Source organism: Molothrus ater, chromosome 29 (assembly GCF_012460135.2).
Source record: "Molothrus ater isolate BHLD 08-10-18 breed brown headed cowbird chromosome 29, BPBGC_Mater_1.1, whole genome shotgun sequence".
Lineage (NCBI taxonomy): Eukaryota > Metazoa > Chordata > Aves > Passeriformes > Icteridae > Molothrus > Molothrus ater.
The window spans coordinates 1,119,359-1,144,000 of NC_050506.2; the positions used below are offsets into that span (position 1 = coordinate 1,119,359).

Genomic DNA, 24,642 nt, shown 5'->3' on the forward strand with positions numbered 1-24,642 from the left:
TCTTGATCTTAATTCCAATCCAAATCCCAATGTTACGTGACGTCATCAACACCACCCGCTATAGCCACGCCCCTTGTTAAAGCCCCGCCTCATTTTCGGTGGAGGGCAGGATCTCGCCGCCTTCGCCCCGCCCCCAGCCGTGCCCTCCGCTTGTCCCCGCCCCCAGCCTTCCACTTGGACCAATAGCAGCGCTGCATCTCCCCGTGTCCCTCCTCTCGCCCCCCTGTTTAACCAATAGGAGGCCGGCGTGGCGCTGGCCCCGCCCCCGCGCTGGCGGGGCTGTGGGGCCGGCGGAGGTTTTCCTGCGCCGCCATCTTGGATCGGCGGAGCGGAGCGAGGAGGGGGTGGCCCGGGACCCCCGTCATGGCCGCCACCGCCGCCAGCGCGGGTGAGCCGGGCCGCAGCGGCACGAACGGTGCTGGGGAGCGGGCTGAGAGCCTCAGGGAGGGCATGCGGGGCTGAGGGGGAGCACAAGGGGTCTGAGTGGACCCAAAGGCGGCCTCCAAAGCTGAGGGCGACCCTCAGGGGCGGGGGATGTCATGAGGGGCTCTGAGGGTGGTGAAGGGGCCCTGGAGGGGCTGACAGGGGCGTGAGGAGGCCCCTGAAGGGCTGAGGGGGAAATGGCACAGTGGGATGGGGGCCCCCTGGAGGGGTCAGGGCTGTGTTTATCTGGATTTGGGGTGCTTGGGACTGGGGGTCCCTGGTGGTATGAGGGACCCTCGAGGTGGTTTTGGGGTCCCTGCACTGGGTTTCCATCATCACTCCTTTGGATTTATTTTCCTTGACGGCTTCTGCCCCTTTTTCATTTGTGTTTCGCTGAGGTTTTTCTTAACCCCCAACACAAAGTGCTGGCCCGGTGTGAAGGTTTTGCACCAATGTTTCTTGGAGCTCTGTGAAGGAGGGGAGGGCCTGGAGCACAATGTTCCCTCAGCTTCGGCTCCTCGGGCTGCTCCCCAGAGTCCTCAGCTCCCTGTGCACAGGAAGCTGGGAGCTGCTGATCCCTGATTCTTGCCAGAAAAAGATCTGATTTTATCGATTTTCTGGCTAAACTGCTCTGAAGTGAGCTTGGATCCTGATGAACCCAGCGTCTGTGAAGTCGTGATTGATTTACAGCGTGGTGGCTGAGATCAGAATCTGAGCTTTGTTTGTTTTCGAGGGTTTTTTTTAGTCTTAGCTTGTCCTTTGTGGCTTGAGACACGCTCAGGTTTATCCAGGAGTGTTCAATGACACTGCTGAAGGATTCTGGGCTTTTATTTTAACGTTTCAGGAAGGTTTTGTGGTTTTTAATGGTGAACAAACACACTGGGGACTCATCCAGTGAGATACTCGTGGGTATCCAAGCATTTGTGGAAGTGGAGTCTTCAGGGTTCCGTGGTTTTTTTGCGTAAGAAAGTTTTAAATTCTGAAAGAAATGAGAAAGAATTTTCAACATCTGTGTTTAATATTTATAATCATGGGCAGAGTCACCAACTTTTACACAGAGGGAGGGAAATACACAAGCAGTAAACATGGAGATTATTAGGAGATTAAATTCTGAAGAATTCTCACAAATAATGTGGGTCTTCTTTTCATGAAAGTGTTTAAAAAACGGATTTCAGGGCTCCAGTGAATGCTGGATAATGCCCCAAAATAGCCAGAACGTCATCATTTCAACCCCTTAGCAATGGAAGAAACATTCTTTTCTTCATTTCCATATTTCTTCTTGGGGAAAGTTCCCATGGGGATGAAAGTGCTGAGCTGGCATTTCATGGGAAACTCAAACAAACTAAAAACCTTCTGCTTCAAAAAAAAAAAAAATCAATTTAATGTACCCCAGCCACAGAAATGGAAATGTTTTGTAAATAAAAAACCATAAAAGCAGAACTATCAAAGACTTCTAGTTGTGAGTGAAATGTAGAGTACTTTGAAGGCTGATTTATCTGCTCCCTAACATTTTGGGAAGATCACAAATGGGTGAATTTAAAGCAAATCTTGGGAGATTTGATACCCAAACCTGAGCCTGGCAATTAACCCCCTGCTGAAGCTTCTGCAGCAAAAAGCACCAGTTTTGCACAATAAAAATGCACATAAAATCTGCAGCAGCCCCTCTCATAAATCCCAGCTGGGAATATTTGCAGGGATTTTATTTTGGAGCCTTTTTTTGCCCTGTTGGGATGCCAGTGGTTGCAGCAGAGCCTTTCCCAGGAGAGCTGGGCTGGGAGCCTGGAGCAGTGATGGGGGCTGGGATTTCCATTTGCTCCTTTCTGGCCTTAATTAGATCCAGCCCATGGTGTGGGGAAGCAGGGATTGCTTCTGGCAAGGGCTGGGACACAGACCCAGCCAGGATTTTGGAAAAACACCTGGGATTTCTTGACTGGACACCTCCAGGAATGGTGACTGCAGAGCAGCCTTTGCTGGGAAGGAATTTTCCCTCACACCCATCCTAAAACTGCCCTGCTAGAACTTGGGGCTGTTTCCTCTCGTTTTGTTGGTCCTTGGGAGCAGATCCTGGCTCCATCCTCCTTCCAGGGAGGGAAAACTCCTCCAGGAATTCACCTCAGGGGTTTGGAATGGGGAGAAGACAGAAATTTGGGAAGGAATCCTTGTGTGTTTCCTGGAAATCCCAAAGAGTGATAAAGCCAGAGCTCTTCCCTTCTCGTCATTTGTGAGAATTCTTCAGAATTTATTCTTCTAACAATCTCCATCTGTATTCCCCTCCTTCTGCTCTCCCTGCCCTGGTTTTTGGGAGGTTGTGCCCACTCTAAAGCAGGTCCTGGTGCCCCTCTGGGTCTGTCCTGAGGCAGGAGAGGGAAATGTCCCTCACGGGCTGCGTGCTGGGCTCCAGAATTCACCTCAGGGCTTGGAATGGGGAGAAGACACAAACAGGGAATTTCTGTTCCTGTGTGTTTTCCTGGAAATCCCAAAGGGTGAAAACCCCAGAGGCTCTTCCTTTCTCGTCATTTGTGAGAATTCTTCAGAATTTTTTCTTCTACCAATCTCCATCTTTACTGCTTGTGTGTTTCCCTCCCTGCCCGTGCTGTCCCTGGTTTTTGGGAGGCTGTGCCCACTCTAAAGCGGTGCCAGCTCCTGGTGCCCAACCTCAGGGTCTGTCCTGGGATTCCACCTGAGCCAGGAGAGGGAAATGTCCCTCATGGGCTGCGTGCTGGGCTCCTGGGAGATCTCAAAGGTCTGAAAATCAATTTTCTGTGTCTGTGTCTGTCCCTGCGTGGAGCTGGGCCCAGAGCTCAGGGTCACTTCCTTCCCCTGCCCACAGCGGAAATTCCTTCCCCTCAGGAAAGGGATTCTCCTCTGTGCTCCAGAAACTTCATTTCTGTTCCCACCATGTCCAGATAGGGCTGGGGAAAAGGAGGAACCCTCCTGTCCTGCTTTATTCCCACTTGAAAACTTCATTTTGTTCAACAAAACCCTTGGATGTCACCTTGGGACTTTCACAGCAGCACCTGAGCGATCCCAAATCGAGCAGAGAGGAAGATGGGGAAGGGTTTCCACCTCTGGTTTGTTCTATTTTTTGTTCTCCAGATGTATTTTAGAATTGCAGAGGATCCTGGTGTTTTGTTGCTGCTCTTGCTTGGGATTGTTGGTTTTGGCTCCTCCAGCTGGATGCTTATTCCATGCTGGAGTCACCCCTGGGAAATCCTATGGATCTGCAAGGAAAAAACTTCCTCAGCAACACCAAGTGCTTGGAGCAAAACAAACCAGGCAGGCAGAGAGGCTGGGAGTGTTCATGTGGTAAAATGTGGTTAATTTTGGCCGAAATAGCAGAAATTTGGGAGTGTGTTTGCTGGGAGGTGCAGGCACACCACTGAGGTGATTGTACAGCTCCACTTTTAGCTGGAAATAAACCAAAATGCAACTGTGGAAGTGAAATTAAACTGTGGTTGGACTGAAAGCTGGCTTTGGGCAGTGGAGAAGAACTTGGCAACCCCAATTTAAAGCCCATTTTTGTCCCTAATTCTTTAAACCTGACCTCAGTTCTTCACTTTGTGCCCCCAGCTGTGGCTGTTCCTGCCCGAGCTGCTCTCGGTGCTGCTGAGGGTGGTTTGGGGAGCCCAACTTTGGGGTTTTTGGGGGTGTCTGGGTGGCTTTGGGGTCCCTGCACTTGGATGAAGCAGAAGTGGTTTGGGAGGTGCATCAGGCTCAGGTTGTGGTGGAGATTTTTGGGCTGGAGCAGTTGGTTCGTGGCGGTTTCACAGCACATGAACGAAGCCACAGCCATAAAAATATGCACAGAGCTGACTGATTGCAGCCAAACAGGAAAAATGGGGCTTAAGGCATTTAAAAAGTCATTTTCTGCTGTGGAACAGACTGTTTGAGTATAGGGTGGGTTGTGATGGTGATATACAGGAAAATGCAGGGAATGGAATACAGGAAATATACAGGAAAAATGGAATACAGGAAAATCCAGGGAAATGGAATACAGGAAAATGCAGAGAATGGAAATACAGGAAAATGCAGAGAATGGAAATGCAGGGAATGGAATACAGGAAAATCCAGGGGAATGGAATACAGGAAAATGCAGGGAATGGAATACAGGAAAATGCAGAGAATGGAAATGCAGGGAATGGAATACAGGAAAATCCAGGGGAATGGAAATACAGGAAAATCCAGGAAATGGAAATACAGGAAAATGCAGGGAATGGAATACAGGAAAATGCAGGGAATGGAATACAGGAAAATGCAGGGAAATGGAATACAGGAAAATGCAGGGAATGGAATACAGGAAAATGCAGGGAATGGAATACAGGAAAATGCAGGGAATGGAAATACAGAAGAATCCAGGAAATGGAAATACAGGAAAATGCAGGGAATGGAAATACAGGAAAATCCAGGAAATTGAATACAGGAAAATGCAGGGAATGGAATACAGGAAAATCCAGGGAATGGAATACAGAAGAATCCAGGGAATGGAAATACAGGAAAATGCAGGGAATGGAATACAGGAAAATGCAGGGAATGGAATACAGGAAAATGCAGGGAAATGGAATACAGGAAAATGCAGGGAATGGAAATACAGGAAAATGCAGGGAAGGGAATACAGAAGAATCCAGGGAATGGAATACAGAAGAATCCAGGGAATGCAGTGCTGGAATCACAGCCTGGTTGGGGTGCAAGGACCTCGGACACCGCCGGGGTCCCTCAGCCCCGTGCAGAGCGCCCCGGGCGCTTGGGGAGCAGCGCGGGCAGGTCAGAGCCGGCACCCACGGCTGTGCGTGGTGCAGAGCAGAGGGGATCCCCTGAGCCAGGAGTGCTTCTGAGGTGATCTGTGAGCATTTGGCTTCGTCCCTTGTCTCACCTGGGCAATGAACCCGCTGCAAGCTGGAGTCGTCAGCGAGACTTGATTTAATTTCAACAAGTTTGGGGTTTTTAGAGTGTGGAATGAGAGTTGTTTATGATATATTCTGCTCACATATCCCTGTGTTACTCTTTGCTCTTGAGGTTTTTGAAAGTCAGGATTCTTCCTAAAGCACATTTGATAAAAACCTGGTTTTGTGAAATGATCATCTTGGCTCTACCAGCTGCATGTCTAGCATGAAGAGACAGTCATGATTCTTGACCAAATGGCTCCTAGTTTGACAAATACAAATATATTATTAGTTTTACAAATGTATTATTATTTTATATATTATTAGTTATATTATTAGTTTTATATTATATATAATATAATAATATAATAATATATATTATATCATTATACTATTATGTAATATTTATTATATAATTATACTATTCCTTATATTATATTATATTATATTATATTATATTATATTATATTATATTATATTATATTATATTATATTATATTTTATTATATTATATTATATTATATTATATTATATTATATTATATTATATTATATTATATTATATTATATTATATTATATTATATTATCATATCGTATTATACTATATTATATTATATCATATCATCTCATATTATACTATATTCTATATTACTAATAATATATATATTATCATTATACTATTATATAATTTATATTATAGAATTATATTATTCCATAATGTATTTTATAATATATTATGATATATTATATATGTTATATTATATTAAATTATATTATTATGTTATTATATTATTGTATCATTGTTAGTTATATTATATTCTATTATATATAACTATATTATATTATTAGTTTTACAAATGTACATTATAATTATGAGCTATTTCTTATTCTATATAGAATATATATAGAATATTCTATATATAGAATATATAGAATATATTCTATAATATATATAGAATATATTCTATATATAGAATATATAGAATATATTCTATAATATATATAGAAAATATTCTATTTATAGAATATATAGAATATATTCTATAATATATATAGAAAATATTCTATATATAGAATATATAGAATATATTCTATAATATATATAGAAAATATTCTATATATAGAATATACAAATATAGAATATTTGTAGAATATTCTCTACAAATAAAATATTTGTAGAGAATATGAAATAGAATTTTTAGAATTAAATAGAATATTCTACACAAACAGCTCAGCTCCTCCTCCCTCCTTCACGGTGCAGCCTCAGCCCCTTCCCTGTTCCCAGCAGGCTCCTCCTCTCTCCCAAATCCCAAACCCTGCTCCCATCAGGCTCCTCCTCTCTCCCAAATCCCAAACCCTGCTCCCAGCAGGCTCCTCCTCTCTCCCAAATCCCAACCCCATCTCTGGGTTTGGCAGCCTGAGCTGTGCGTGTGCTCCTCAGAGCAGCACACGAAGGACATTGCCCCATCCAGCCCCAGCAGATGCTGACACCCAGCTCCCTCTAACTGGGCAGTGTTCCACAGAACCACAGGGGGTTGGGACTAAACCTGGTTGGTTTTTCTCTGATTCTTTTCTCCCCTGTTTAGAGATGGCAGCCGATGTTTCCTCGTTGGGTGCAGCCGTTGGCTCCGGGAACGCCGGCTCGGGAGCCCAGGCTGGGGCAGCTCAGAGACCCAGCAAGAGACGGCCTGGGTGAGTCAGGGAGGGAGGGCTGGCCCAGAAGGGCCTTTTGGGGGATGTTTTGTTCTCCAGAATGAGCTGTGGCTGCTTCTGGGGCGTTTCCTGCTGCTTTCAGGTGGGCTCTGTCCATCCTTTCCCTTTGTGGTCAGCTACCATTTATATAATTCTGTGCAAACATTTGACTTTATGATGTACTTCAGGGTTCTGTCTTGTAATTATGGGTTAAATCTGTATTTCTCTTTGCCTGAATGGTGTGAGCTTGGTTATACTGAAATTTTCATTTATTCTAGCTCTCTGTCCACCTCGATGTGCACTTACTGTGCATTACACTTGTGAAGTTTGGTAATTTTATCAATATATCTGTAATATATTTTAAGAAATTTTATCAATATATCTGTAATATATTTTAAGAAATTTTATCAATATATCTGTAATATATTTTAAGAAATTTTATCAATATATCTATAATATATTTTAAGAAATTTTATCAATATATCTGTAATATATTTTAAGAAATTTTATCAATATATCTGTAATATATTTTAAGAAATTTTATCAATATATCTATAATATATTTTAAGAAATTTTATCAATATATCTATAATATATTTTAAGAAATTTTATCAATATATCTATAATATATTTTAAGAAATTTTATCAATATATCTATAATATATTTTAAGAAATTTTATCAATATATCTATAATATATTTTAAGAAATTTTATCAATATATCTGTAATATATTTTAAGAAATTTTATCAATATATCTATAATATATTTTAAGAAATTTTATCAATATATCTGTAATATATTTTAAGAAATTTTATCAATATATCTGTAATATATTTTAAGAAATTTTATCAATATATCTATAATATATTTTAAGAAATTTTATCAATATATCTATAATATATTTTAAGAAATTTTATCAATATATCTGTAATATATTTTAAGAAATTTTATCAATATATCTGTAATATATTTTAAGAAATTTTATCAATATATCTATAATATATTTTAAGAAATTTTATCAATATATCTGTAATATATTTTAAGAAATTTTATCAATATATCTGTAATATATTTTAAGAAATTTTATCAATATATCTATAATATATTTTAAGAAATTTTATCAATATATCTATAATATATTTTAAGAAATTTTATCAATATATCTATAATATATTTTAAGAAATTTTATCAATATATCTATAATATATTTTAAGAAATTTTATCAATATATCTATAATATATTTTAAGAAATTTTATCAATATATCTGTAATATATTTTAAGAAATTTTATCAATATATCTATAATATATTTTAAGAAATTTTATCAATATATCTGTAATATATTTTAAGAAATTTTATCAATATATCTGTAATATATTTTAAGAAATTTTATCAATATATCTATAATATATTTTAAGAAATTTTATCAATATATCTATAATATATTTTAAGAAATTTTATCAATATATCTGTAATATATTTTAAGAAATTTTATCAATATATCTGTAATATATTTTAAGAAATTTTATCAATATATCTATGATATATTTTAAGAAATTTTATCAATATATCTATAATATATTTTAAGAAATTTTATCAATATATCTATAAATGTCTCCCTGCTTTCAGTAGCCTGATAAATCTGTATCTACAGATATTATTTTGTTACTTATACCACACTTAAAGAACAGTAAGTATGGTGTCCTTACTCCTCAAAGAGGGGGTTTAGTGACATATTCAGAGGGGACTAAAAACTTTGCACCTCATAGAAGGAGCAAATGCACACCAAAGATTGAGAGCTGCCTCAAGACCTGGTGGAACAGAGAATCTGAGTTTTGGGGCCTTCCTCCAACCTTTGCAGCTGTGCTGTCCCTGGGAGGGGTGGGGGGAAGCCACAATGTGCTTGTGGGAGGTTTTTTTGTTTGCTCAAAATGCCTTTGCAAATTCAAAGGGAGTCGAGTGCTTGTTCCCAGATTTCTGGCACGAGAAATTGCCTCGGGATTTCCGAGCAGACTGAGCTCTGTCTCTGCACCCCTCCCAGTCACTGCAACTCTTTCCTCCAGCCCCATTTGCTGGTGCTCCCACTCCCCTGCAGCTCCTCCCGTGCTCCCTGCTCTGCTGCATGCACAGCTTTCCATCCCAAAAGGAAAGGTGAAAACTCCTCTGTCCTTCCACATGAACTGCTCAGAAGTGAGGTTCTGGCCCTGTGTGAGCAAACACTGCACAAACTGAACTTTAACTCCAGGGAGGTTTTTACCGCCACTTTTTTTTTTTTTGTTTTGTTTTAATTTTAAATGCACCCAATCCAGGTTTTTTAAACTGGGAATGCTCCATCTGTAGGCTGTTGATGGTCCCAGATTCTCCTTGGAGATCCAGGCTTTTGGAACAGAAGGTTGGGATTCAGTGGATGCTCCACGTGGGTTTTCTTCCTTTGGAACTGTTTTTCCTTGCTCTGTTCCTGATAGACACCTAAAAAATTCCCCTTTCCAAACTCTGTTTTATATTAGGATCACTAAATTGCATTGGGATTACTTAATTTTTCCTTTCAGGAATCATCCATGGGCACAGACAGAAAAGTCATTTAAAGGAGAAACCACTTGGTTAGCAGTTATGTTTTTTTCCTGTTTTTCAGGCTCGATTTTGATGATGATGGAGAAGGGAACAGTAAATTCCTCAGGTGAGGGAGAACATGGCATCCAGAAGTTTCTATCCTGTAGCTGTGTCTCTGTGTTTTCTCTGGAGCAAGACCTTTCTGCTCCTGGGGCTTTTCCTCTCTGGAAGCAGTGGGAATTGCTCCAGTTCCTCAATATTCAGCAACGTTCCTCCATCTCTGTGGCTTTTGTTGCTGCCTCAGACATTCATTAATCCTCATCTGCTGTAGGGATGCTCCAGTTCCAGAGACTTCCTTATTCCTGAGGAGTTGGCAAGGCTTTCAGGGTCTCCTCATGATCCATATGGAGCGCAGAAGAGCTGGAATATCTCGTGGCATTTATTTGTAGCCACACTACGTGGTTTGGGATTGAATAACTCCAGTGATACTGGAGTTAACTCCAATAAAAACTTCAAATCACTCCAGTTCCACAATTCCCTGCATTCTTGTGCTTTAAGGATGGTTTCAGGATGATGAATGGGGGATTTACCAAGAGAAACCCTTGATGGAGATCCTCATTTGGGCTACCTTTGCCTTCCCAGTGCAGTTTGGGGTGATCAGTGAATTATCCTGCACTGCCCACAGCCAAATTGGTGTTTTTAACCCCAGGCATTTGTTGGTGGCAGTTATTAAACCTTATTTTCTGTGGGTTTTTGGGAAAGAAGGACGTGCAAACACTTTAACCTCTCCCCTTCTCCTAGATGTGATGATGACCCCATGCCAAACGATAAAGAGAGATTTGCCAGGTAAGAATTTGATGATTTAAAAGCTTTTTTTTTTTTTTTTTTTGTGCCAAAAAACCTTAATTTGAGAGAGATCCTGCAGCTCCCTTCTCACAACCATCAGTCTTTGAAGGGATCCACACATAACCCTTGATGTTTTTGGGACCAGTCCATTGAGTGTGACAATGACATTCCTCTTTCTCACCATTCCTTTCAGCTCTGCCCTTGGACTCTCATTCTTTTCTCCTGCTCAAGAAATTTGCAGAGATTCCAAGTTTCCTGCTCAGTACAAGTTTTTCTTGAACAGGCTTTCCTGGCACACGTTGGGATTTGTGTGTTTTGGAGGGAATCACACAGAAGCTCTACAAATTGGGGGTTTTCTGGAGATTGTAGGGAATACTTGGATTAGTTTTTGGTGTCTGACACGATATCTCTGAGTTTTGGGACTGAGCCCATGGGATTTTTACAGCCATTTTAAGCTCCATTCCTTTTTCTAGACACGTTCCAGCCCATCAATGTCCCATTTCCCAGGAGGGGCCCAAAAATACCCCCTGGATTTGGGGCAGTCCTGCTGTTCTTACCTTCCAAAGGGCTACAGGGAATTCCAAGCTGGGATTCTCCAGCTTTTTAAGTGGTTTGAGTCCTTCTGAAGTCAAGGAAATCAAAAATATCTTAAAAATATCAGAATACTTCTAATATTAGAAACAAGCAAATTAGAACTGGGTCACAGCCTCAGAAAATGTTTTGAAACTCCAACACATCAGGCACCAGTTGAATGTAGAATGTTGCAAACTAATGACTGTTTTATTTCATGGAACTGTTCCTCTGCAAAACAGACCTGTCCCTAGGCTGGGTTTCCTAGTCCATCTTTCCATTTTTGGTTTTTTTTTTTCCCATTTCTTTCAACTTTTTTTCCATTTTTAGCTTAGCTGGCTGATTTTATTTTTAGGTCTGATGATGAGCAGAGTTCAGCGGATAAGGAGAGACTTGCCAGGTAGGAGAATGGAGATTTCAAGCATGGACAAGCAGAGTTTTTCCTTTCCTTAATGTTTCTCTAGGCATCCCTTCTCTCTCTTTTTTTTTTATTTTATTTTTTCCCTCCTTCCCTCATCTGCTGCAGAGGATTTAACAAACTCCTGGAAATGGCTGTGGAATTGGGATTAGGAGGGGAGAGGCATTGAGGAAAGGCACACCTCATCCTTGGAAGAAACTTTTTAGGGAATACATGAAAGGATTTATTTACCAAAGGGTAGAGCTCCTGCTTTCACCTCTAGCTTTGCTAACCTGTGCTAAATTTAGTTCCTCTTGTCCTGGGTCCCAAATTGTCCATCTGGGAAGGTTTTGTGTGCTGGGAATGCTGTTGGACTCTCAGAACAGGCAGGAAAAGCTGTGTTAGCTCAGGTGTTTTCCTTCCAGGAAAGGTGGTGTCACTGGAAACAGGATTTAATTTCCCCCTGAGTTTCTATTAGTAATTAATGAGAGGCTGTGCCTGAAACCACCAGAACAGTCACCAGCAATCCAGGAACGGGCCCTGCAGACACCTGTGCCCATGTGCAGCTGATTTGTCACAGACTTCAGCCAGTTTGGGGCAGTTTTGTCCTTAAAGCAAAACCTGACCCCCAGAGTTCCTTGCTGACTGCCCTGAGCTGTGCTGAAATGTTGGAGGAGGTCAGGAGGGCACAGAGGTGTCCCCAGGGTGGACAATCCCCGTCCTCCCACCCTTTCCTCGTGGCAGAGTGAAATGGAAATGTGGTGGTGACTCCCCAGTAGCTTTTGTTGTTGAAGGATCTTTGTTTTTCACACCTGAGCTTGTGGGTTTAGAGAAGCTGCCTGACTCAAAGGTGAGGTCACTGAATGTCTGCACACACCTCGTAGTGATAAATGCTCCATTTTTGTATTTATCCTTTTATCCACCTGCCTATCCTTGCTCCTTCCAACACTTCCATCTCATTTCACGTCCCACCATGTGCTTCCTTGCACATGATCCATCCTTCTGTAGAGGAAACCTGGCTTTGAAGCTCTGTTTTGGAAAACCCACCTTAGGATCCCAGTTCAATGGTGTATCCTGGATAAAAGAACCAAGTTCTGCTCTGATGGGAGCCAAAGGGGTGCCAAGAACCTCTTTAGGTGCCAGCAGTGGTCTCAGAGCCACCACCCAGGTGCTGCCTGCTCCTGCTCTGCCCAGCTTGGTTGGCCTTGATGATCTGTGCAGAAATGAGGTGTAACCTGCTCGGGAGCTTTCCCCGCCGTGCTGCTGAGAGGGCTCTTGGTGTCACTGAGAGGTGCCTGGGCTGGCTGGGGCTGGAAGGAGCCTTAAAGCTCCTTCCCACACCTCCCACCAGCCCAGCTTGCCCAGAAGAGCAGATGCCCCAATTTTAGCTGCAGACCTGGTGTGTCTGATGGCGCAGGTGATCTTATCCACCCTCCCATGGACGGTGTTGAGGCCACCTGCAGGGAGGTGACTCCACTTTGGGAGCAGCTCCTTTGGCTTCCTGCAGCATTGTGTGCTGGATGGGGAAGGTCAGCCCAGATCCTCAGCGTCCCCACGTTCCAGGGAGCCTCTGGGACTTCGAGGAAGGTCCAGGTGTAGCCTCTCCTCCTTGCCCTGTCTCCACACTCCCTGTGCACGCCCAGCATGTGAGGCTTGATCCTAATCCCGACGGCGTCTCCGTGTGTGTGTGTGTGTGTGTGACAGAAACCTCCCACCCCTGACAACCTCACCTTCTTCTCTTCTCCTCCTCGCCCTCTGGCAGGGAGAACCACAGCGAGATCGAGCGCCGGAGGAGGAACAAGATGACGGCCTACATCACGGAGCTGTCCGACATGGTGCCCACGTGCAGCGCCCTGGCGCGCAAGCCGGACAAGCTGACCATCCTGCGCATGGCCGTGTCCCACATGAAATCCCTGCGCGGCACCGGCAACACCTCCACCGACGGCACCTACAAACCCTCCTTCCTCACCGACCAGGTCTCTGCCCATACAGAAAATCCCTTTTCCTCTTTTTGTTAAGGTCCTGGAAGGTCACAGTGAGGTGTCCCTGAAGGCTTCTGAGCTTGGCCTTGATGCTGCTTTGTGGGGATTACAGCCCAAACCCAGGGGGTGTTTTGGCTGTGGAGTTGAGAGGTGTCACCCTCTCCTTTCTCAGTGACCAGTGAGAGGTGTCAACCTCTCCTTTCACACTGACCAGTGAGAGGTGTCAACCTCTCCTTTCACACTGACCAGTGAGAGATGTCACCCTCTCCTTTCACACTGACCAGTGAGAGGTGTCAGCCTCTCCTTTCACACTGACCAGTGAGAGGTGTCAGCCTCTCCTTTCTCAGTGACCAGTGAGAGGTGTCACCCTCTCCTTTCACACTGACCAGTGAGAGGTGTCAACCTCTCCTTTCTCAGTGACCAGTGAGAGGTGTCAACCTCTCCTTTCTCACTGATCACTGAGAGGTGTCAGCCTCTCCTTTCTCTCTGCCCATATAAAAAATCCCTTTTCCTCTTTTTATTAAGTGGTCTTAAGGTCCTGGAAGGTCACAGTGAGGTGTCCCTGAAGGCTTCTGATCTTGGCCTTGATGCTGCTTTGTGGGGATTACAGCCCAAACCCAGGGGGTGTTTTGGCTGTGGAGTTGAGAGGTGTCAACCTCTCCTTTCTCTCTGCCCATATAAAAAGTCCCTTTTCCTCTTTTTATTAAGCGGCCTTAAGGTCCTGGAAGGTCACAGTGAGGTGTCCCTGAAGCCTTCTGATCTTGGCCTGATGCTGCTTTGTGGGAATTGCAGCAATCAGAGGGGAAAATTAAATTATGAGTGGAGGGGAAAAAGCCCAAACATGGGGTGTGTTGTTACAGGATATGAAATAACACAAGGCTCACACGCAGCTTTCTTAAGGTAAAAAGAGTATTTTCAATTTCTGATTTTAACATTTACAGATGTTTAAAAGTGACAGTGGATTGTCCAACGACACTGGACAAACTTACCAGTTTATCAACTTTTTCCTCTTCTATCAAAGAATGCAAAACAATCGCTTATTTACATAAAGCCTGTGAGAAAGTTCGTTATTAGGAGGCCTAAGAAAAATTAAAAAACCAAGGTGACAGGGATGAGCTGAGAGGTGTCTGTGTGTCTGCAGGAGCTCAAACACCTGATCCTGGAGGCAGCTGATGGCTTCCTGTTCATCGTGTCGTGCGAGACGGGGCGCGTGGTTTACGTGTCGGACTCGGTGACGCCGGTGCTGAACCAGCCCCAGTCCGAGTGGTTCGGCAGCACCTTGTACGAGCAGGTGCACCCCGACGACGTGGGCAAGCTCAGGGAGCAGCTCTCCACCTCTGAGAACGCCCTCACAGGTACAGCAGGGGCTGGCACGTGAGGGGCTGGCAGGTTGGGGACAGCCTGCAAAGGACTTGGATTAAATCCTTCCCTTTGTAGAGGGGACCAAGCCCTGGTGCCTTTCTACCAAGGATGCTGCAGCCCCCCCCGAGAGTGCATCTAAAGGTACCAGCAGTGACACTGGTGTCCTGCCAGTTCCCAGGACATCACCTGGCACCACACCTGGCTTGGTGGAAGGACTCCCAGTGCAGCAGCATCTCCTTTTCGTTGCCTTTTTTTAGGTCGTATCCTCGATTTGAAGACGGGGACTGTGAAGAAGGAAGGGCAGCAGTCCATGAGGATGTGCATGGGCTCCAGGAGATCTTTCATCTGCAGGATGAGGTAGGAGGGAATTCCCTGGGGAAATCTCTGAGCCTAAAGCCAGACTTGCTCCCTAAACCTGGCCCTTCCATGCTTTGATTTCAGCTTTTTCTGGGGCTTATTTTGATGTAGACATGACACAACATGGTTGAGCTTTCCCTACAGACAAATTCTCGAAATGTTTGTTTGCCCTGTTGTTGTAGAAGATCCAGTTAGTTTCAGTCCCCCTTGAGTTCTGCAGAATGAGGGGTCTTTGGGATGGAAATTCTTCTTATTCAAGATGTCCAGATCATTTCCATGTTGCTCAAGAAAGATCAAATCCTTTCTAACCCTGGTGCAGGTGTGGCAACAGCTCTGTGGATCCGGTCACTGTCAATCGTCTGAGCTTCATGAGGAATCGCTGCAGGTAAATGGCACATAAATTATATATATATATATATATATATATACATACAACACAGAAATGACACAGCTGAACAGCTTGCCTCACCTTCCCCCACTGCAGCACAACCTCTTTCTCTCTCCCAAGGAATGGTTTAGGTGCAGCCAAGGATGGAGAACCTCACTACGTGGTCGTGCACTGCACGGGCTACATCAAGGCCTGGCCCCCAGCAGGTAACAATCCCACCTCGTGCTCAGGTGGGCTGGGTTTAAGAACACATGGTCTGAAGTTGCCATTCCAGGAGCTGAATGTGCCAGGAAGTGCTTTGTAAACACATCTATGACTTTTATTTTAAGATTGATTTAATTTTTGCAGGTGAAGCAGCAGAGGTCTCTGTGTGTAGAGGATGAAAATAATACTGAATTGTCTGATGTGCAGCTTTTGCTGAAATTCAGAGATTTTCATTCCTTCTGGTGAAAAAAGGGAGGGGTGGACATCTTAATGTACGAAATCCCTTCATGGGGAAGAGTATTGAGTTACACACCAGGGCAGAGAGATGTCTTGAAGTCCATTCCTCTGAAATTTTTCCTGTACTAACCTTGCTGGAATTTTTGGCCCTCCCCTCCCAGGTGTTTCCCTGCCTGATGATGACCCTGATGCTGGCCAGGGCAGCAAGTTCTGCCTGGTGGCCATTGGCAGGCTCCAGGTGAGTGCCCCGTTCCCCTTTTCCAACATTACCTTGTCCTGGTAATCTCCAAACTTCAACTGTTCTGTCTGAAAACATTCCCTGATGGCCACAAATGCCAGTGCAGGGCTGGGAGCTGAGGGCCAGCGAGGGTTGGTGAGTGTCCCTGTGTTCCTGGCAGGTGACCAGCTCCCCCAACTGCACGGACATGAACAATGTCTGCCAGCCCACAGAATTCATCTCCCGGCACAACACCGAAGGCATCTTCACCTTCATCGACCACCGCTGCGTGGCCACCGTGGGTTACCAGCCCCAGGTGAGGACCTTCAGGAGCTTGTTAAGGAAAAAAGTGCTCTTGAAATTTACTTTTCCTTCTACATCGTGGCTCTGCTTGTCCCACAGAGCTGGTAAACCATGCCCAGGGCTTAACCCAGACATGTGTTTCTTCTCCACTGGTTGCTTTTCCATGTGTTTTTCCAAGTGCTTTGATCATGGGAAGGCTGGGTGTCTCTGGATTATGTCAAATGTCAATTAAAGCCATTTTTGCCTCAAATTGAGTTAAAGATCAAACAGCTGTTGTGCTTTTCTTTTAAAAAACAGCACACCAGCTCTTGTGCTTGGGTTGTGTAACAGGGATTTGGGGGGGAAGGAGCAGGAACTACCTGTCCAAAGATGGATTAATCATGGAATCTGCCTGCCAGATGAACTGACTCAATCTCTCACAATTCCTTGACAAATAGGAACTCTTGGGGAAAGACATTGTGGATTTCTGCCATCCAGAAGACCAACAGCTTTTACGGGACAGTTTTCAACAGGTAAAAGCATCACAGCTGCCCTTTGCATGCAGGGTGGAATTCAGATTGGAGCTCATTCCGAGACTGGAATGTCTTGGTGCTTGCAAAACAACAAAATTGACTGGAAAACCAAGAAGAAAAACAAAGCTTAGATAATTCTCCTGTGCAAACAGTTGCAGATTTAGTCATATCATGGAATGCAAAATGAAACAGAAGCATCTTATGTCTTAACTCCTGAATCCAGTCTTAACTCCAGCTCTGGCTGCTGGTCCAGTTGGCTTTTAGGGCCAGGGATGTGGCTCCCAAGTGCCTGCTTGACTTGGCTGAAACCCTGGTTCATCTCTAGGGCCCAGAACCCGCAGTGGAGGTGGTTTTCTTGCCCTGTTGTCGTTACTGTTATTTCTGAGGGCCTTGGACTGGTGGCAGGGCAGGTAAGGCTGCCCCTGTGGTTTCATGACTCCAAAAACCAGCTGCTCATATCCATTGCTCCAAACCGTTGGAATGGGAAGCTACAAGCATGTGTTTCATTTCTTGGAGGCTTTTCCATACATCTCACCAGTGCAAAGGAGATAAGAGAAGTGAAGCCAAAACAAGGGGATTTTAGATTCCCCTCCTGGATCCTTTAGGAATCGAGCTGTCCCAAGGGAATAGCGCCATTTAGTTTGGGAAGGCTGAGATGTGGTGGTCCAGGTTTGAGGCAAAGGGCCATCACAGGGGGCTGGGGGGGGAGCTTGTGCTCAGGTTACTCTTCCCCCACCTTTGATCAGGTGCTACTGATGCCATTCCATTTTGGTTTTAGGTGGTGAAGTTAAAAGGGCAGGTGCTGTCGGTCATGTTCCGCTTCCGATCCAAGAGCCGCGAGTGGCTGTGGATGAGAACCAGCTCGTTCACCTTCCAGAACCCCTACTCGGACGAGATCGAGTACATCATCTGCACCAACACCAACGTCAAGTGAGTGCCTGCACGGGGCTCTCAGTGCACAGGAACCCAGGGCTGGGCAGCCTCAGCCTCTGCCCATCGACTTCCACAACCCTGGAGAAGTTCCTAAATCCCGCCGGCTCCCATTCTCTGCTGGGCTGTGCCAGGCAGTGGAGGGCTACAAAGTGGAGGAATTGTCTTTTTTGTGTGGCTTAGCAAGCTGCCAAAATTCAGCTTCAGCAATGCCTGAAATTACTGAAATCTGCCTTAGAATGCTCTTGGATTCCTGTCACAGCCTTCCCATCTTTGGGGATGGTCAGAGCTGCTCTCTCTTTCCATGAGGGAGCTCCACACCCCTTGCAAGGACCAAGAAGCTGTGCCTGTGTGTGATCTGGAGCTGCAGGCTTGGCAGCTCCAGCAGACAACCAGAAGGCTGGATTGCCTGGGAAAGGGAAATCCAGGATTTTTTTTGCAATGAGGCAAAGTAGCACTGCTTCCCTGCAGAGCTGCAATCTGCTGCAAGCCTGGTTTCCTGCCCCATGTCAGAGCTCTCTCTTTGAACTTCTTCATTCCACACACAGCCATTCCCACACCCAGAACCCAGAAATCCGTGTGGAAGCTCAGAGCAGAGCAGCAGGGTCTGTGTGGTTGTGCTTGAGGTGTGCAGGGACTGAGTATGGAGGAGGGAGACTCCTTTCAAGGAAACCAGGTGGAAACTCCCTCAAGTTTCTTCACTCAAATGGGCTTTTGTATCTTGTCCCAGACATCCACACCCTGCTACACACAGGACCCAGCTTTGCTACCAGTTGGGACTTTTTTTAAAAAAATCTCTTTTTTTCTGTGTTTGCTTTGCAGGAACTCGAGCCAGGAGTCTCGGCCTGCCCTGGCAAACTCCATGCCAAGGCCTCAGCTGGGGCAGAGCGTCAGCCTTCCCCTGGACATGGGCACAGCCCCACTGCCCTCAAGGTCAGGAGGAGCTCAGCTCCTTTTTCCATTTCCTCCTTCTCCTCACACACCCTTCATTCCCAAATTCCCCTCTCTGCAGCCAGGAACTCCAGGCTGACAAATCCCTGGTGTAACCACCCAGAGCTGTTCCCTTGGGAATTATCTTGTGTTCCCCTGCCACAGACACTTTCTATTTTAGGCAGCAGCAGCCACCCCAGGCAGAGCTGGAAGTGGGCCCAGGAAGGGAGAGCTTGGCTGCCTATGAGCACTCACAGGTGAGTCCAGAGGGATTTGGGCACTCCCTGTTCATTGTCCTGCACTGTTTATGTCACACTTTTGCTGGGGGTTTAAAGGTGCTGGCACCAGGTTGAGGTGAGGTTTTAGGGGAAGGTGTTTGTTGGGTGTTGCTCAGTTCCAGTATTTATCACGTGGAATCAAAGAAACATGGAATAATTTGGGTTGGAAGGAACCTTAAAGCCCATCCACTTCCACCTCCTGCCATGGGCAGGGACACCTTCCTCCAGACCTCTTTGCTGCAAGCCCTGTCCAGCCTGGCCTTGGACACTTCCAGGGATGTGACTGTGCATCCTGAATGGTCCTGCTATCCCAAAAACCCCTTCAGAATCCCAGGAGTGGCTGAGCCCTGTGCTCACCCCTGTGTGCTGAGCTGTGAGCAGCCCCATGTCCCTCCCCAGGTCCCTGTCCAGCCCGTGAGTGCTGCTGGCCCCGAGCACAGCAAGCCCCTGGAGAAGGCTGAGAGCCTGTTCAGCCAGGAGAGGGACCCACGCTTCAGGGAGATCTTCCCTGGCATCAGCACAGGTGGGTCAGCAGCTCAGGTCAGCTCCTCCTGCCTGCCCTGGTCACATTTTTCCTGCTTGGCCCCTGTGGAGCAGCTCTCCCTGCTCCCCAGTCTGCAGTGGATGCTCTGACCCCAGAGAACTTCCATGAGAGTTGGGTAGAAAATGGAAAAGAAGTCAAATTTCTTTTTGAATTTAACAAAATTCAACAAAAAAAAAAGATTTAACAAAATTGTGTGGAGAAGGAACCAAGGAGTCTTCCTACACACAGACACATCTCTTCCAACTGCTTCTCTCCCTCTTCCTGAGATGTCCCAGCCCAAAAATGACTCGTGCTCTCTCCACAGATGAGAGCAAAGCCATCCCTGCCAGCACCATGCCAGCCAACCCTCCCCTCTTTGCCCAGGGAAACACCTTCACTGCTGCACGGCCTGCTGAGAACTTCAGGTGAGCCTCCACCTGTCCAGCTCCTGCCCGTTCCCCTGCTGTGCCTTGGGCATGCCCAGCATCTGGGTGCCCACAGCCCTCTCAGGAGTTTCCCAGTGTAGAACCATGAATCATTTAGGTTGGAAAGGCCTTCCAGGATCACCAAGTCAGCTGTTAACCCTGTGTTTGCCACTAACCCCTGTCCCCAGGTGCCACACCCACACATTCCTGGCACACTCAGGGGTGACCGCTGGGCAGTTACCCATCAATTATTGGGCTCATTTCCCTCCACCAACGACTTGAGCAGAAGGGTTTGGTGCCTTTTCCTCCCGGAAGTGCCTCAGACACCCGTTGTGTTGCAGGAGCAGCAGCATGGTCCCTCCAGTGAACATCATCCAGCAGCAGCAGCCCTCGCCCTCCGGCCGGGTCCTCTCCCAGATTTCCCGGCACTCCAGCCCAGCTCAGGTCAGCGGGACCACCTGGGCTCCAGGGACACGGCCGGTGTTCACAGCCCAGGTAGCACAGCCCACACCCTCAGCTGCAGGCTCCCTGCTGCCTCCCAGCCCCTTCTCTCCACGGGGAACCATCCTGCTTCCTCCTTCGGGGCTGAGCCAGCAACTCCTCCCTGAGCTGAGGGTCGGGATGAAGCCGTGCCTCCTCTTCCTCTCCTGTGTTTTTCCTCTCTTACAGCAAGTGGCATCTCAGACAGTGAAGACCCGACCTCCTTCCTTTGGCATGGGGACATTCCAGGGCACGCCGTCCTCCTTCAGCTCCATGACAGCGCCGGGGTCGACGGCGTCTCCCACCACAGCGCCCTACCCAGCCCTGGCCAGCCGTGGCACAGGCTTCAGTGAGTGGCCTTTGGGGGGCAAAACACCCCTGGGAGCATCCAGCTGTGGTGGCACGTGCTCTCCATCGTTTTTGGTGGATTTTGGGAGTGCCTAAATGTGGGGGGCAGAGTTGGAAGTTGTGCTTTGACTGATGTCGATCACCTTCAGTCATCTTCCAACCACAGCATTGGACTTGGGGTCCTTGTGGATCCCTTCCAGCTTGGGATAATTGGGGTCCTCCCAGCAGATGAATTTTGAACCATTTTAAAGCTGACTGGGAGGAAACAAACCCCTCTGGAAGTCTGTTTGTCCTATCCCATGGCAAGCACCTGCATTCCTGTGGCAGGAACTCCTGCCCTGGCAGCAGCAGCAGCAGCAGCAGCACACAGAGAGCACTGGAGAAGCTCCATTCCCAAAGCAGGGGTGATTCACTGCCTGTGTTCTCTGTCCAGCAGCCACGGAGGCAGCGCAGACCCCGGCCCCGTTCCAGCCCCGCGCCGCCGACGCCGTGGGGATGTGGCCCCAGTGGCAGGGACAGCACCACGGCCCAGCATCCGGGGAGCAGCACGTGCAGCAGCCCCAGCCCGGCCAGCCCGAGGTCTTCCCAGTAAGATGGAGCTTTTTAACCCCCCAATCTGCTGGGATCCACTGGTCTTGAAGCACCCAGAGCTTTGTCCCCCTGGTTCAAATCAACTGGGGAGGTCCCAAACTCCTGGATAACCTGGTGGAGCTGGAAGTGGAGAGGGCAGGACTGGCTTTGTGTCTTTGTGGCTGATCTGTTGCAGGATCAGTGTGAAATTCTAGTTGGGTTAACCCTTCTAATTAATTAAAAAAAACAAAGCTACAGTCCAATGAAATTTTAAAAATTCCTGTGAAGTCATAATCATCTCACCCCAGCTTTCCCAGCAGTTGGTGAGTACAGCTTAAATTTGCTGCTCTCCTTAAATCTGCCCTGCACACAGACCCTGTGTTCCCTTGGGAAAGGAACCAGTTCAGTCCACAGCATCTATTCCAGCAACCCCGTGATTAAATTACCCACGTGATCGTGGAGCCATGGAATTGTCGAGGTTGGAAAAGCCTCTGAGATGGAGTCCAGCTGTTCCCCCTTAATTTCCAATCTAAACCTCCCTTGATATTCCAGTCTGGATCCTAAACCCTCTCCTTGTATCCTCACAGGACATGCTGACCATGTTGGGGGACCAAGGCCCCAACTACAACAATGAAGAATTCCCAGAGCTGAACATATTCCCTTCTTTTTCTGAATAAAACAAGCCTTAGGGGGAAACAGCATCAAGCTCTCTACAATATCCACATGTAAAGGAAAACAGCTGAGTCTTTTTCTCAAGGAACTCTCTGAACACTTCCCACCTTCTGGAAGCAGAGCTCCGAGGAGGGATGGCCTCGGAGGACGAGGTGGTTTGGGCACCTCCTCCATGTGGGATTGTTCTGGAAGCTTCAGGACCTGAGTGCCGCGAGGCTGAAGGCCCCAGAGCCGCTCCCAAGTGGATTTTTTTTGAGGGGGAGGGATTCCTGTCTGCATCACAGACAGCCCTTCCAAACCTTTTAAGGTGGCTTTTGACTGTTTTTATTTCATTCTCTGCCGTGACTTTTTTTTTCTATAAAATACAAAACTATTGGAATTTTAAAATACTGGAAGGAACTCTTCCAAGTGTTAGCCCTGTAAACACAATCCTGGAGGGTGCTTGAGTAAGAATCCATGTCCCAAGCCAGTGTTTTCCTCCTTTTTGGAGGAATTCTGGCTCTTTTTGGAGGGTTGTTACAGCATCTCCAGTCCAGGGTGCTCCACGTGGAGATTCCTGTGTTTTTCTGGAATCTTCTCTCTCCTGTGAACTGTGCAATGAAATCAGTGTGACCCATGACCCCCCCCCCCCTCGTTACCCTGGGATAATTAACAAGCCATAAAAATATTACCCATGTAGCTTTCTTCTGGATGAATCCATTTTCCAGCTGATGGTTTCTGTGCTGCCACAAATTGATGTTTCAACAGGTTGGTTTGGGATAAAAGCTGCTCCATGGAATTTGATCACCTGTAGATGAGTTCCTTGTCCTCGTTTCGGAGCTGGATGGAGGAGAATCCCTGGATTTGAGAGGATTTTTCAGGGAATTGCTGAGGAACTGTGTGATTTCACTACATTTGCTCAATCACCTCCTTAAAAGAAGAATTCCTGCCATGGGATGATCCTGTTGCCAAATGACAAAGAGTAAGAGGAGAGCTGGAAAAGTAGGGAACAGAATGAAATTTTTTATATATATATATATATATCTATATATATAAATTTTTAATTTTTAAACATTGACTTGGAATCTTCTGGCTTTTTCCATGGAAAAAAAAAACCAAAAAAAAAACAACTTGTGGCCAACCCTGCTCTCCTCAGGGGCTGGAAGAACCATTTGATTCCCTCTTGCTTCAATTCCAACAGGAAACTGAATTTCAGAGTTGGACTTGGAAGGAAATTTGGCACAACAGCAGCTGGGGAAGGATCCCAAGTGTTCCTGGTTTTGTTTTGAATGGAATTTGGGTGTTCCCCCCCTTTTCCCTGCATGTTTTGGGGGGGCTCTGGGACCCCCAGGCTGGTTGTGAGTGTCCTCTCTGCTGGCTGAGGGCAAGAATGGGGAACCCCCCCTGCCTTTTTCCAAGAGCTGATTCCAGAGCTGTCATTCCTGACTAAAATCTGAAACCTTTGTGTCACCAGCCCAGAGAGATTCCTCTTGTAAGTGGAGCAGGAACCTTTATTCTTCCCTCTCCTTTTCCCTCTGGAAAATTAAGACTTGAAGGTTTTGTTTTAATTGGTTTTTGGGTTGTTTCTTTGTTTTTTGTTTTTTTTTTAATTTTATTCCAAATTTCTCTATGGAAAAGTGGGAACATCCCATTTGAAGTCATCCTGGGAGTCTGTTCCCAGCAGTAACCTCCTCCCCAGCATCCCATCACATCCTGGGCCCTTCAGTTCTTCAAGGGGAAGGAAAATCCCCATTTCCCTGAGCCCTTCCAGGTCCTGGGGCTGTATCCCCCTCCCCAAATTTTCCAGATCCTGGGAGCTGGAGGAGCCAAATCTGTTGGGAAGGAGAATGAGGAGAGGCTGGCAGGGCTGCCAGGGCTATTGGGGGGCACAGGGGGCAGGCTGGGCCTTTCCCCCCTCTTTGGGAGCTCCAGTGTTTGCCCTGGGGTGGAATTTTATCCTCCACCCCTCGGGGGGCAGGAGCTGAACCCCCTCAGGTTTGTCCCAGCCCCAGGTGGATTCTGGGCAGCAGAGATTTTCCAACAAGAGATTTTTTCCCCTTTTTCCAACCTTTGTCTCACTTCTGCCTCTTTCTTGGAGGAATGTCCCTAAATCCCCATCCCCTCCCCGTTCTGTTCCTGTTCCCTCCTTGTTTTGTCCCCCATTTCCCCCCCCTAAGCCTCCTCCTCTCGTTTTGCCCCCCAAACCCCTCGTGCTGCCCCGTTTGGCCCCGTTTGGCCCCGTTTGGCCCCTGGGTTCCCGGTCACCCAGTGCCACGTCAGGGCCTCGTGCTCCAGGGGATGATTCTGCCCTGGAGCCCCGAGGTGACTCAGCCCCCTCCGTGTCCCCACAGAGGTCACAGGGGGGTGGCCCCGCTCTTGGGGACCCCCGTGGGGAAGGGGGGACAGGGACCCTCCCTCCCCTGTCCCCTCCTGGTCCCTGGCACGGTCTGTCCTTGCTCCCATGGCTGGGGGGTGACGGTGGCAGTGATGATGATGATGATGATGATGATGTCCCCAGTGTGACACGTCTGGCGTGGCTCTGGTGCCACGTGATGAGGTGACAATCACTGCAGGCAGCGCCGCCCG

General features: G+C 46.6%; 1 protein-coding gene across 8 annotated transcripts; it reads left to right on the forward strand.

Moving 5' to 3' along the window:
- The first annotated feature begins 320 nt into the window (after positions 1–320).
- ARNT (aryl hydrocarbon receptor nuclear translocator) lies at positions 321–23,624 on the forward strand. Of its 8 annotated transcripts, none has more exons than XM_036397793.2 (23): positions 321–388; positions 6,890–6,995; positions 9,629–9,673; positions 10,348–10,392; positions 11,318–11,362; positions 13,122–13,335; positions 14,483–14,696; positions 14,779–14,844; positions 14,961–15,060; positions 15,380–15,445; positions 15,569–15,654; positions 16,051–16,127; positions 16,288–16,422; positions 16,847–16,921; positions 17,700–17,851; positions 18,674–18,784; positions 18,963–19,038; positions 19,459–19,582; positions 19,908–20,007; positions 20,349–20,502; positions 20,677–20,836; positions 21,269–21,423; positions 21,993–23,624. In XM_036397793.2, the coding sequence occupies exons 1-23, from the start codon at positions 364–366 to the stop codon at positions 22,080–22,082; spliced, it is 2,421 nt and encodes an 806-aa protein (XP_036253686.1). In that variant the 5' UTR covers positions 321–363; the 3' UTR covers positions 22,083–23,624. The 8 variants fall into 8 exon arrangements, with proteins under 8 accessions (XP_036253686.1, XP_036253687.1, XP_036253689.1 ...); XM_036397794.2 differs by having other exon boundaries at positions 21,272–21,423; XM_036397796.2 differs by having other exon boundaries at positions 20,349–20,451.
- Positions 23,625–24,642: the final 1,018 nt, after the last annotated feature.

Excerpts from the sequence above, each read along its gene's own strand:
- ARNT (XM_036397793.2), top strand. The coding sequence starts at position 364 with ATGGCCGCCACCGCCGCCAGCGCGG. Across the intron at positions 19,583-19,907 it reads CTTCCCTGGCATCAGCACAG|ATGAGAGCAAAGCCATCCCT; the intron begins GTGGGTCAGCAG and ends CTCTCTCCACAG. Across the intron at positions 20,008-20,348 it reads CGGCCTGCTGAGAACTTCAG|GAGCAGCAGCATGGTCCCTC; the intron begins GTGAGCCTCCAC and ends GTTGTGTTGCAG.